General features: G+C 50.7%; 5 protein-coding genes across 5 annotated transcripts; 1 reads left to right on the forward strand and 4 right to left on the reverse strand.

Annotated features, from left to right (window-relative positions):
- Window positions 1–729: 729 nt before the first annotated feature.
- ALTATR162_LOCUS6141 (uncharacterized protein) lies at window positions 730–2,761 on the reverse strand (the record flags this gene model as incomplete). Its single annotated transcript, XM_043313762.1, has 3 exons — window positions 730–2,066; window positions 2,114–2,618; window positions 2,705–2,761. 3 exons carry the CDS (start codon window positions 2,759–2,761, stop codon window positions 730–732), a joined length of 1,899 nt encoding a protein of 632 aa, XP_043169697.1.
- Window positions 2,762–3,363: 602 nt separating this feature from the next.
- ALTATR162_LOCUS6142 (uncharacterized protein) lies at window positions 3,364–5,022 on the reverse strand (the record flags this gene model as incomplete). The annotated part of the gene is made up of 4 exons (XM_043313763.1): window positions 3,364–3,534; window positions 3,585–4,045; window positions 4,092–4,402; window positions 4,580–5,022. The coding sequence occupies 4 exons, from the start codon at window positions 5,020–5,022 to the stop codon at window positions 3,364–3,366; spliced, it is 1,386 nt and encodes a 461-aa protein (XP_043169698.1).
- Window positions 5,023–6,808: 1,786 nt separating this feature from the next.
- On the forward strand, window positions 6,809–7,882 carry ALTATR162_LOCUS6143 (uncharacterized protein; the record flags this gene model as incomplete). Its single annotated transcript, XM_043313764.1, has 1 exon — window positions 6,809–7,882. One exon carries the CDS (start codon window positions 6,809–6,811, stop codon window positions 7,880–7,882), a length of 1,074 nt encoding a protein of 357 aa, XP_043169699.1.
- Window positions 7,883–8,245: 363 nt separating this feature from the next.
- Window positions 8,246–9,639, reverse strand: ALTATR162_LOCUS6144 (uncharacterized protein; the record flags this gene model as incomplete). Its single annotated transcript, XM_043313765.1, has 3 exons — window positions 8,246–8,573; window positions 8,632–9,092; window positions 9,160–9,639. 3 exons carry the CDS (start codon window positions 9,637–9,639, stop codon window positions 8,246–8,248), a joined length of 1,269 nt encoding a protein of 422 aa, XP_043169700.1.
- A 1,286-nt stretch (window positions 9,640–10,925) lies between these two features.
- ALTATR162_LOCUS6145 (uncharacterized protein) lies at window positions 10,926–12,548 on the reverse strand (the record flags this gene model as incomplete). Its single annotated transcript, XM_043313766.1, has 1 exon — window positions 10,926–12,548. The coding sequence occupies one exon, from the start codon at window positions 12,546–12,548 to the stop codon at window positions 10,926–10,928; it is 1,623 nt and encodes a 540-aa protein (XP_043169701.1).
- Between the last annotated feature and the right edge of the window lie 655 nt (window positions 12,549–13,203).

Below are 13,203 nucleotides of genomic sequence, written 5' to 3' on the forward strand. Positions count from 1 at the left end.
GTCGACTCCGGATTTTCTTATCTCTCATCATTCATAGCATTACTTGGCGTTCTTTCATTTGTAAATATTGGGTGGATAGACGGGAAAAGAGAGGAGGGGTCTATTTTATTTTATTTTTTATTTTGCTTTACACTATAGCGTGCCTCAGGGCTGTTGGGTTGAAAATAGTCATTCGTAACTCTTTCCTAGAGTTTTAGTAGTATCAAGAAGATTACCTTACTATTCTTTGACTTCATAGGTTCGTGCAGTGTCAAGATGCTGTTCTCGTTTCTTTGTTCATATGACTATATTGGTTGACTTGGTTGTTACTTACTTTCTGCACAGATGCAGGGTTGAGCGAATGGTGTGGAATGCGTGCCGTGAGAACGTGACGCGTTCGCGTTTGGTGGGGCTGGCTGGTGCGTTTCGGAGACGTCATTGCGGCATACCGCCAGAGCGCGTCGAGAGTCGCGATTTTTTCGATTCTTCTCCGTACCTCCCAAGTCGTTCGCTATGACCGACGACGCGGCATGCAGTCTGTCTTTCCTCTCAAAACACGCTTGATAATACCACGAACCACATATGATGAGGCTCGATTCTCTTGATTTGCTTCTAACATATAAAGTACACCCTAGGAGTATTCATTGTGCGCAACACAACTACAAGCATAATAAAAAAGCCAATGAATGCTGTTGAGTTGTGCTACAGGTGTAGCTTGAAAAGATTAACAACCCTCGACATCTCAATCCGTCATGAGGCTTCAGCCTTCTTGCCTTCAGGCTGATTCTCCTTCCCCTTATCATCTTTATGCAAGTCCGGGTTCAGTGGATGCTTAGGATCGTAGCCAACCCTCTTGACAATACCCAGTCCTTTCGTCCTGCCCTCACGGAAGAGTATTCGATCACCTACAGTCAAGTACTCAGGCCGCTGTACAAATCGGAAGGCTACCTGAGCTCGGTCACCAGTACGGATGTACTGGCGGTCAATGTCTATTATGGCACAGGTTTGGGAGACCGGTCCAACGTGGAGCATAGCCTGATACTTGGTCTTGATAGTGGTTGCGTGAGATAAGATCAAGACTTCGGCAACGAACTCGCGGTACACCTTGGGGTTCGGGAGGATACCAGTTGTTGGATCGGGCTTGTCGGCTTTATGCAAGACGACCATGCCTTTTCGCACATCTTTTCGCCGAACGTTGCGCAGCGCAAGACTGCCAGACTGACCAGCGGAACATCCAGGGACCTGTATTCGTTTCCGCTCAATGGATCGTACTTTTGTTGTTTGGAATTGACCAAGGCTGTCGGGGCCAATCAGAACCGTGTCGCCAGAGTGTATCACGCCAGACTTTACGACACCAGAAACTACAGTACCGACGAAGGGGACCGAGAAGGTGTCATTGACGTGGAACTCTAGAGGGGCAGAGCTGTCGTAGTTGCCGTGATGTGGTAGCGCATTAAGGAACATGCGCACCAGGTCCAGATTATGTCCAGTGACGTTGGATACTTGGAAGACGGGGCATATGCGACTGGATACAAACTGGGTAGCGGTGTTGATGCACCCCTCCCTGTTCTTGATGAAGATAGGTATCTTTCGCGCGCCGGGAGATTTGAGGATTTTGGTGAGCTGAGTGATGGTCTGTTCGAGAATTTGCGGTGGACATATGTCGATTTTGGTGATGACGACCATGACGGGCACATTGAGCGCGAGTGCAATACCCAAATGCTCTTTGCTCATGCCCACCAAACCGTTGTTCGCGGCGATCATCAAGAGACAGTAATTGGGCTCGCTGGATAGCAGCCCGAAGACGGTTGTCCGCAAGTACCGCTCGTGACCTGCAAGGTCAGTGAAACTGATAACTTTGGCCGACCGACGTCCAATCTCTTCCCAAGTAAGTTTTCGACCTGCGACGTTCGACACAACAACCTCGCTTTTGCTGTCGAAGCCCATTATTTCCATGCCGACTGAACTGGTTCGACCGCTCTCGATTTCGTGCTTGTGACGGAAGAGGTTGACGCGCGCCTTTCCACGGCCATCGTCGAGGCCGCCTTTGACAAGAACGCCCAGCATGGTACTTTTTCCAGCGTCGACTATGCAGAATCAGCGTCTATCCTTACTTGTACGTTAAGAAACTCACCATTTCCCACAACTGCTATCCTCGTCTCGATCACGTCGTCGACACTCTGCGGCTGCTGTCGCAGGATCATCTTGCCACTGAATCCGGTGTCCTTTGCATCGCGAGGTCCTACTTCAACGTCACCACCAACATTCCGCGTCATGAGCATTTTGTAGTCGGCCTTTATCTGTTCGCATACAACATCTATCCTCGCCAATGCGAAATCCCACTGGTCTTTGGTGAAGCCCATGGAGTCGCCGCTGTCTTCCATTCCAACATCGAACAAGACCTCCCCATGGCCCTCTGCCAGGCGTTCCTTGATATGCTCAGCTAGTGCTGCGACGTTCTCCTCGGCAGGGTCGGTAAGGAGTGTCCTGAGGCGAATATGCGTCTTGTTGTCATCGGAGAGACCGAGCTCGTCCAGGATGCTCAGCTCATCGTGGTCTTCGAGAACGGCGGGGGCTTGGCCTGGCGGTCGGCGCAGCGCTTGTTGTTTCTGTACATAATCGGCAAATTCGCTGAGCGCCTGATATGTCAATTAGCTTGTGTGCGTACTCTCAAGCCACAATGAGTAGTCTAGAAATGCCAGCTCATTTCCGCGTTGCTACTTACAGACTCCCCCTTCCGCCGCTCAGCTAGGCTTTGTTTGGGCTCGTGTCTTGAGGCCATAATATGCGCAAGCAGATGGGGTTTTAGTATATGCACAAGGTATTCGCAGCGATTAGGTGTACGTGGTAATGGCCGTGTTGAATGTGGGGTTGGAGCTGTCAGGAGGTGTTCCGCAAAGTCCGCCGTATTAATAAGACGTTTGGTATTCGCGGTAATCGGAAGAGGTGTGAATGTTCCATGAGTTGGCTGGCAGCGAGCATCGAAGGGTGGCAAGTGCTGGATGGCGATGGGTGCTGCTAGGGAATCCGGGGGACTACTTATCGATAGAAGCAGGAGCCATGACGCCGACACTCACGCGATAGCGCGTCTTGACTCACCCACCACCGCACGACTCATAACCCTTCCATGGCCGACCATGACCCCAACGCCACCGGTGAGCAGCTTCTGCAGTCATGATATATCGTATTTGCGCCCTCGCGTCGTCGATCTTACGCGAGTCATCATGGAAAAGGGCGAGAATACGAGAATATCACCATCAGGCAGCACTCCAATAAAGGCGCACACAGTGGAGACGACTTGGAACTTGATGTGACATGTCGTGACTGGGTACTATGATGATACAATGGTTGTGGAAGTGGAATCCTTTACAAGAGCGCACTCGCTTATGATGCGGCAACACCTCGTTCCCCGCAGTACTTTTCCACCTCCTTCCTCAGCGACTCTCGTTGGTGGTTGACTGTGTCCATGATATCGCTAACACCGCTGACCGACTTGCAGTACTCGGATGTCTCTACCATCTGTCTGAGAACTGCCGTAAGCTGGTTGGGTAGCCACTATTGTACATTAGCAAGAGTAAGAACATTCGAATCAAGAGAGCACCTACTGTCACAATCGGGCTGCCACCTGTCGCGGTTGGGTGCGATGTGTGCTTGAGGATGTATTCGCGCGTGAAGCACCAATGCCGCCAACGGAAGTCGCGGACCTGATCAAGAGCTTGGAGATAAAGCGCGGCTGATACAGAGTCGCCTTTCGCGAACTCGCGTACACCCGACTGCTGGGCGTAATCACGAACAGCCTCCAGAAATTCGCGATGGTTACCAGGGCGATACTGGCGGAAGTCCTTCAGGATGTCTGTGAGGGGTGTCTCCGGCATCTGGACCTGAAGCAAGTTGTCGCACATGGGGACCATGCTGTCATTGGCTCCAGACTCGCCGCGGAAAGACATTGGCTCTTCGCTCACGCCCTCGTACACGACACCATTCGGGAACATTGACTGCGAGGTAATACCGAAAATGAAAGTGCGGAAGTTGGTGTAGCCTTGAGGTTTGCTACGGTTCCACATCGCTGGGTTCGTCAGCCCTGAGCGCACCGCTTCAAGTAGGGCACTTACTGTTCATCACACCGTTGACTTTCCTAAGGCCGCCAACTAAAGTACGAAGACCGTCGTTGAATCGCTCTCGGTCCTTGGCCAGGCAGCTTTCAAGCATCTCGGATGCACCTGTAACAAGCGCACCAGACTCCTTGACCATGGCGATGTGAACAAGAACAAAGCCTGCCTCGGACGATGTGGGATCCAGACCATGCTCGAAAGCGCGGATCAAGCGAAGGTTGTCGTACTCAAGGCCCCGAGATGGATCTTCTAGGCGGTAGTTGAAGAGTGCATAAGACCCGGCGTACTCCATGAATGGTTTGAAGCCAGCACTGCGCGCGAAGAACGTCAGTCAATGTCAAATACTCCAAGATATACCCAGAAGGTAATTGCACTGCAAGCTTCTCCGTGGGAGGTATCATGGCGCATGGCTACCACACCAAGCAAAGGGAGTAGCTAACAACAAACATAGGCATAATATGAAGCCTAGAGAAGGTATAGGTACTTACATCTCAGCGACCTTGACAATGGGCAGCGCAATACATCTTGGCAGCGACTGTCGACCTAGCCCATACTCCTCTCCCCTCACATGCCTTTCATGGCAAGGCTCGAAGAGATATGCGGAGGCTAAGAAGGAGTAGTCACGGTACAAGGCGTTCATGACGACAAGATCATCGCGATACTTCTCTACCTCTGGGGTGAGGTCCGGAAGCTCCTTGAGTAGGGTGTCGCCGAAGGTGAAGTTTGCGAGCAGACCCGGCTCTCCTGATAAAGTCTTGATAGGCATGCGTTGCAAGAGAGACTCAAGAGGAGCGAACTCCTTTGGCAGCTCAACGATGGGCTCTTGACGAGGAAGGAAGCCACGTGTGGTTGAGACCATGAAAGCGGGAAGGGAGTGGTCATCGGGACGGGTGTCCGTCATGACAGGAAAGTCGAATGTTGAAGACGACATGGTGCAAAGAGCTATCAAAGAATAGAGTCAAAAGGTACTGAAGATGATCGGGCTTCGATGTTGGAGATCTGTGGTGTTGAGATGGAATAAAACCTCTTACGACAGCGACGACGCGCTGCTTATATCTCGTGGCCGGAATAAAAACCGGCCACGGAAACCTACCGTTGAAGAAGATAAGAAGTACGTAATGGCTGGATCACTTGTCTCCATCAGCAGAATTTGACCCGAAGACACCCCCCAATGCCCGGTCTCGATCCTGAAGCTCCCCCAGGCGTCCGAGGTGAGTTGGGATGGTATGCTCATCGTCGCCAAGACTTGGGTCAAGCAGAGGTTGAAGGCTCAGGCATTGCAACGAAAGTGGCCGTTCGTCTTATCAAGACTTCATCAGAGTCCTCAGAGTCATCAGGTTGAAATTGTGTTATGTTTTTTATATATCTTGACTGTAAAGAGAGCATACGACATCTCATCCGGTGGCTTTGTTCATCTAGCCCGCGACATACAAGTATCGAATGGAAAACAAGAATTTGCAAAGCACTTGATTGTGTCATAGTAATGAGCTCACTTTCCTACACGGATTGATGGGTCATCAGATACTACTGGCAACTACAACATCATTTTACGTGCCAGTCCTCAAAGCTGTCGACGACATGGCCGACTACGGCGGTGACAACCTCTCGTAAATCGGCCCGAATTGTACAACCGTACAACAGCATAGCCAATACATGCGCAGCCGTGGTAAGATCCCCTTGAAGGTAACCCGAACCAAGCATCGCTCAGGGCTTACTTGATAATATATGATGTGGCTCTATGATGGTGGTCATAGTTGATGACCATTACGAGGGGTAACAAAGGCTCGGTTGGGAGCCAACCAGAATAATACCGAAAAAAGGGCCGCGAAGAGCCGCAAATCGGCGCCAGATGCGCTCTCAATTCCGGCCTCACGAAAAGGTATATCAACGACTTGTTGCCTTTACACGTATAGAACACCACGAATAACGAAGATTTTTAGTGTCAAATGACTCTGTGAACATTTTAGATGCGCTATCACTCAAAACTAGACCTTGCTCACCCTTTTGCAGCCGCAACAAGGCATTGCAACACCAAGTGTCTCCAATTCCGGCCTCGTATTCCGGCCTGGGAAGAGCTTCACTAGGCTATCGCAAGTCTTCAGGGCTGGTGCAGACGGCCAGAAGCTCACTGATAACGATTTCGCCTGTGCACGCGCTACATCGGAGTCGAGTCCGCAACGCAAGTATGTGCAAAGTTTTCTATCGATTGTTTTGATTGCAGAGCTACGATGTCATTCCAAAAGTATTCTGCATGGTTTTATACGTGTATACCAGCATGGTGGCTCTTCACCGCCATCAGTAGCTTTGAAGAGGGCGCTGACAGCATTGCTGCATATCGATAACAGAACCTTGGAATCGCTCCATCGCAACTCTGGTGCAAAACTAATGCTTCTGAGCGACACCACGGATTCCTAACGTTTGCGATCTTTCTTGTTCAACAGTACCTTTTCGTATAGGTATGGTATGTGTTACGGAGATTGTAAGTGGCTTATGTACTCTGCGTCATCGCAGTACTAGTGGTTGAAGTGGATTCGATCAAGGTATTATCACAGTCAAGGACCAGAGTCAAAGAGTGGCAGGAATACAAAACTGAGCGATACCACGCACCGCCGCACACTGCGACAACAATCTACAGCATCGCTAAGCTTGCCTTGATCCTAGGAGGTCTTCAAAAAAAATCCCCCCTAAAATATTTGACAAGGTCGCCTTTACCCACCATGGCAACTATCGACCTTGCACAGTCGACGCTCTACCCGAAGATCACGACGCATATCCCACAGATCATCAGCCAACTACAATACTTGAACCGCGACCCTGATCACCCCGACGTTAACATCGCCCTGGAGCCTGTACCTTTTATCGGTACTGTCAAGCTTCACGGTACGCATGCAGATATACTGGTATATTCTGACGGTCGCATCGTCTTCCAGTCACGAAATATTACTGGTCTATCCGTTGAAAAAGACAACCAAGGATTTGCAGCAACCATGTCCAACAGAAGAGAGGCCATAATTCAACTGCGAGATTCGTACTTGGCACGGTGGAGAGAACTGAACCCTGGCGCAACGACTGAAGAAGACCTACCAGTGCTCATAGCCGGCGAATGGATAGGCAAAAATATACAAAAAGATGTGGCTATCGCCCAACTGTCCCGTCGCCTTGTCGTCATATCAATCAATATTAATGGGCAATGGCAGAAAGACGAAGAATACTCCGATATCTCGCTACCAACTCACGACATTTACAACGCATCAAGAGCTGGCCTATTTCGCACAACACTCTACCCGGAGGACTACGAACGTACAGTCTCAGAGATCGAACAAATGACTGAAGAGGTCGCTGCTCACTGTCCCTTCGCAGCGACGTTCGGAACAACCGGTCTGGGCGAAGGTATCGTCTGGAAACCCCTACCTCCTCAGTACAATGCCGACCCTTCTCTTTGGTTCAAAAGTAAAGGTGGAAAATTCAAGCCCAGATTCTTCCGTCCTCCTAAACAGACCGTCGGCACTGGTACCCTTGAAGATAGACGCAAAGCAGCCGCAACAACGGCAGCCGCGTGGTGTTCGCAGCAGCGATTAGAGCAGGGCTGGGATGTGCTACGCGAGAAGGGCATTGAACGGAATGTAAGAGCGCTAGGGGATTTTTTGAAGTGGATACAACGGGATATTTTGGATGAGGAGAAGATCCACATTAAGGAGCATGGGGTTGATGAGGCGAGTTTGAAGCTTGAAATTGCTAAGATTGCGAAACCCTGGTATAGGGCGCATCTGCGCGGGCTAGCTTCAGGATGAGAGTAGTTTTAGCTTGGTATTATCGCTACAGTACAGAATGCGAAAGTTCAGTACTTGAGAGCTACAAGACTTTCTGTGCTAGTTAAGTGGAGTTGACGTATCGGGATGCTTTCGCCTCAAGAACTTTTCTGAAGACTAGACACTATGGTAGCAGTGCAGCATTTCAAGATGATTACTAACTATGCTTTAGCGCTCCACTCCCATCCCGACCTGAAATCATTACAACTGCGCCTATTGTCGAAAACAAATAAACGAATGAGATCTAAATGGTATGCCGTCCGAACATGCGCATCATAGACTATGTCCCCCACTTGAAACTATATCCTCTATGTCCTACTCTCCACTACTTCACAACCTCATAAACTAAACAAGAGCAGCAGCAATACCCATGGCTCCAGCAACGGCTATACCAGCACCGGGTAGCATGCCCATCGCACCTCCAGTGTAAGTCTCCATAGGCGAGCCTGTAGTTGTAGCATTGACAGCTACAGTAGGCGTAGCGACAGCAGCAACGGTCTTTAGGAGCTCAGGTGTGGTAGTGTAGGTCATGAGATCACCTCCGAAAGCCAGAGATACGCTAGAGAAGGGTAGCTCAGAGACTGAAGTTGCGCCTTCAAAGGCAACACGATCAGATGCTGGCGCAGAAGGCTCAAGAGATGCGCGGTCGAAAGGGGCAAGAGGGCTTAGGACACTATTCAAAGATTAGGGTTAGCGTGTTGTACTTGTCATAAGGTGGGGGAGAAACTAACCTGTCGATAACGTGCGCGACACCGTTGAAGAGGATAGTGTTTGCGTAAACAATCTTCGCTCCATTAACCCACGCACTTCCATCGTCCAGCACTGTAAACACCAAATCTGCGCCCTGAAGACTCTTGACTGTAACGTTACCCAGCGCAGTTGAGAAGATGACATCGCTAGGGATGATGTGGTACTTGAGCACCTCCTGCAGCGTCGCTTGATCCGCAGACTCGAGCACAGAGCCAATAGACTCAAAGGCCTCGTTGGTAGGCACGAAGATGGTGAAGTCGGAGATGTTGAGGCCCGTGGCTTCAGGGCCGGAGAGGCCAAAGTCGATGGCGAGTTGGGCGGCTTCGAGAGCGGCGTTCATGGCGAAGTAGCCCGAGCGGTAGGTGAAAAGTTGGAAGGGTGCGCCAAAGGAGAGGACAGTGTCGACTTTATGGATTGTGATGCCCTCGCCGAGCATGATATCCTGGTGCTTCGCGTTAGTCATGCCATTGGATTGAGATGGATTATGCTCGTGGGGATAAAGTACTTACGGCTTCAGTGACGGTGGAAACAGTTTGTTCTCCAGAGATGACACAGACGTCTTCTCCGTTCTTGACGAGCTCATTGTAGGCTCCTCCAGTGAAGTTGGAAAAGGGCTGGATCGCGTTCACATACGAACTGTCCAAGAGGGTCTGCGCAAACGTCGGGATATTGGTAATGACACTGGCTGGGTAGACACCCTTGAAGACGTGGTTAGCGAGCAGAGCTCCGATGGCAATGGTGTCGTTCTTGTTCTCGATAGCTTGACCCTCAGGGACGTCGCGTGGTACGGCTGCGAAAGCATCGTTTGTAGGCGCGAAGATCGTGATGTTGGAGGCGGCGGAAAGTGTATCTGCCAGGCCATCTACAAGACCGACTAGCTCGAGGAGGGTGCTAAGATCGGGTTGTGAAGCCAGAAGAGCACCAAGGTCGCCCTGGGCTATACTTGTGCCAGCCAGAATGGCATAAGAGAGGACTTGAGATGGACGCATGGTGGGTATCTGGAGAGAAGAAGAAGAAGAAGCAACGGAGAGTGTGACGCGGAAGGAGGTATCACTTAGTAGACACTGAAGCTTGAAGGTGCGCTGCTGTGATGCTCTAAACTCACCCCTAAGGGACCATCTCTTTTATACGCAATCCAACATCGCCATTCAGGCTACATCCAAAGACCATCACAACCACACCCATACCACCGGCTGCCCAAATCCTGCGTGCTTACTTCAATGACATCTACGACTTCACAGCCAAGACCCAAGAATTCGTATCTGGAAGTGCACGATCAAAGCAGCATGCGACAAATATAGCATCGTCGTCTCACCGCAGGTACTGTGATGGCATGGTGCTAGTCATATTCGAGGTTGATGGCTCTCGATAGCCAAGCATCTGGGTGATCTGACAGCCCTATACATCCCTCCTTGTGTACGAGGTGGCGAATCAGCAGGGGGTAGTTGCGGGAGCGTGGTGGGGAAATCTGGCCGGTACCCACTATCTTGCAGCAACAGCAGTCACAAACGACACAACGTAGGACGTGTGATGGCTGTGGTATGTGGGGTGAACGGCTAGAATTCGCCAGAGATCACTGCTAGATACATACACATGTACCAAAGTATCGTTATGGCGTCCTAAGTTCCGGTTCTTGTGCAGGGCGGAAGCTGCGAAGAGAAGAAAGAGAATGGAGGGCATCAGATGCAAGCGAGACGCCGCTAGATGTTGCGAAGACTTGCTTCAGGTACCTAAGCATCAGACTATACACAACATCGTTCTGTGGTCGTCAACTCGTGTACGCGCTAGCTGTGTACCACAATGAAGGGAAGCGAGGAACGCATGGGAGACGACTGCTGAAAAAGAGCGTCACCTGGTGAGGCAGCAAGACATCACCGGCGCAGGGCGTTTCTCATGCAGGAACGGAGAATCCGCCATACCGTCACTAGCGTATGCGGAAAGGACGGCGAGATTTAGCCAGGCTGCCTACGTCAGTAAAGATCTGCGACATGTGTATTCGATGCGCTACATCATCAGATAGCAGGACACCAAGTTGCAAATATCTAGAGATGTTTATGCTGTGAAAAAAACGTCATTGCTGCAAGCCGAGGGCCAATTATTACCGATGGAGGGCGCGGCCAAAATCTGCCTAATTACGCTTATGCAAGAGCGACCACATGTGCACCAATCACCAAGATACCACGGCAAGATTTCACCGATTCCAGCGGCCAAAATTCACCGTTGCGATTTGACTAAAAGTAACTTTGGAAAACTATAAAACTCCGTAGTGATCCCATTAATTGGAAAGGTTTGCCTCATATCGCTGCAGAATAGCAGTGTAATCGTTATACCATTGCTCCAGCCAGCTCGTCGCATCAAACATACGTGTTGTAAAGCAGCTCAAGGTCGGATCCAAAACCTTCATGTACACGACCAGATTGCGCAGTTTCAGGCCGCAGTCTTCGATGCGGAAACAATCTTTTGGGAGGCATTGCCCGTATGTGTTGCCTGGGTCGGTCGTGGCTACCATGACGGCGACGAGCACAAAGAGCGTATAGAGGATGGTGGGTGCAAAGCAAAACGACGGTAGGTGAACAGCCAAAACTGGATCCATCTCTGCAGCTGTGTCGAGGGCTGCATGGCAGTTCTGGACAAGGGCTTCGAGAGTCGTTCTGAGAGGAGCGATGATGTTGGTAGGCTTAGGGTAGTCTTTGATAGGAAGACGGCCTGGGATGAATGGTGCTGTAAATGACGCCTTGTTTGTTGGTGTGTGTAGCACGAGCTCGTATAGGTGAACCATGGCTACATGCCACCATACCTTTAGGGTCTGGGATGTTACCAGGCTAGGTGGGATCTGAGCTGCCCATGCATCGAGTTTGCTCTTTAACGTGTCAATTACGGCATAGGTGTTGTAATCGTTGCCATCGACAAAAGTGGCGATTTGGCAAAGACACAGGTGAGTGGAAATCTTCATATTGAGCTGGGTGATGCGGACGATCTGACAAAGCAGCATGTCAGAAGCATCTCCTTGGCTCTCCAGACACAAAACGCACTCCTCATGATACGCATCCCAAGGGTACGGGTTAGGTCGGCGCGTGCTGATCGACGAGCTCGACAGTGCCACATAGCAGGCTAGCCAGGTACGCCGTGCCTCGAGTGACCCTGTATCCTCGTGCCGGCAGAAGTAAGCCACAGGAGAGGGCTGCAGCGAGAATCCTGCGATCCCCAGATCGATCGCCATGTCGGCGGCTAGCTGCAGGATCTGATAGCAGCTTCCCTGTTGGCCCCTCCGTGTACTTTTGTTCCAGAGTGTGGCCACGAGAAGTGCCTGCACAAGTTCAAGGGACCTCTGCCCCCTACCGATCACCTCCTCGCCGAGAATATGCATTGTTTCGCGCACTAGCTCATCATGCGTTTCTAGGTCTACGCCTTGCGCCTCTTGTGTAATAGTGTATGCCATCACAGCAAGCAGTAAAATAGGAGCTTTTGCGCGGAGATGGTCAAGATCCATCGACAGGCGTATGACTGGCCAAGCCGTTCCCGCCTGATGCGCATAAAGGTGAAGCAGGTGTTGTTGCTTGTTAGGCGGAATTCGGGCGTCTAGGAACGATAATACGCCATCGTAGTGGTTGTCGGATAGGCTACCGGGCGATCGGCCTAGCGTTGTGGTGGTAAGACTTCCAGGCGAGTGGCTCGGCGTAAGGCTGCTGGTGCTTTGGCTTTGTAGCAAGTTGTTGAGTTCTTGTATCTGCGCCTCGAGCTCCTGGATACGATTGCGTTGTAGTCGCGGCGCTGCTGGAACGCATTCCAGGTTGTTGCGCGTACATCTTTCGCAGCTGGCCGCGTCAGGATTACTGCTGATGTCGCACTTGATCTTCAGACGATGGCACTCCTCACAAGCGCGAAGACGTTTCCTCATAATGCTGTCTTCTAGCCTAGGGATGACAAAATTATTTTGCTGTAGTTTAGTGTGGGGCTTTGTCTATGACAAGCTGACTTACGCCCTGGGAAGGCGCGCTTGGTACATGACTGTGCAGGTGGCTGTGCTGTGATACCACCAGTACCAAAGCAGCATGGCGTGACGGGAGAGCCCGTCTTTCGTCCGGGTGACCAAATATGATTCGTCTGCAGCTTCAAATGGGATGAGAGAGTTTGAAGCTCTTTCTCGAAAATCTTACCTATGACCCCGATCTTTGGACGTAGTCTGGTTGCCTGAAGTTGGAGAAAGCGGATAAACTACCCATTGGGCATTGTCCAAGCTGCTAACATTGGAAGAGATAACTTCACTGCACTGCCGGAGTCCAGCTCGTAGTATGAGGACATTGGCTCTACTTAAAAATGTACACCGTCGATTACTTTTGGTAATGTTGATTATGATAGCGAGGACGCGATACCCGTTTGAGCGACAACTTGCGAATCCTACCTACTGCTTACGCGATCACAGGAAAGTAATCTGGAGCATATACGTTGCTCTCGCAGCATATTAAGGCAGAAATCAGACACATAGATCGAACAATTATGTCGATGGCTTCTCTGTTGAAGTAGCAAAAATACCTACATTCCCCACTCAAGCT

This window comes from Alternaria atra (assembly GCF_907166805.1).
Source record: "Alternaria atra isolate CS162 genome assembly, contig: 25, whole genome shotgun sequence".
Classification (NCBI taxonomy): Eukaryota; Fungi; Ascomycota; class Dothideomycetes; order Pleosporales; family Pleosporaceae; genus Alternaria; species Alternaria atra.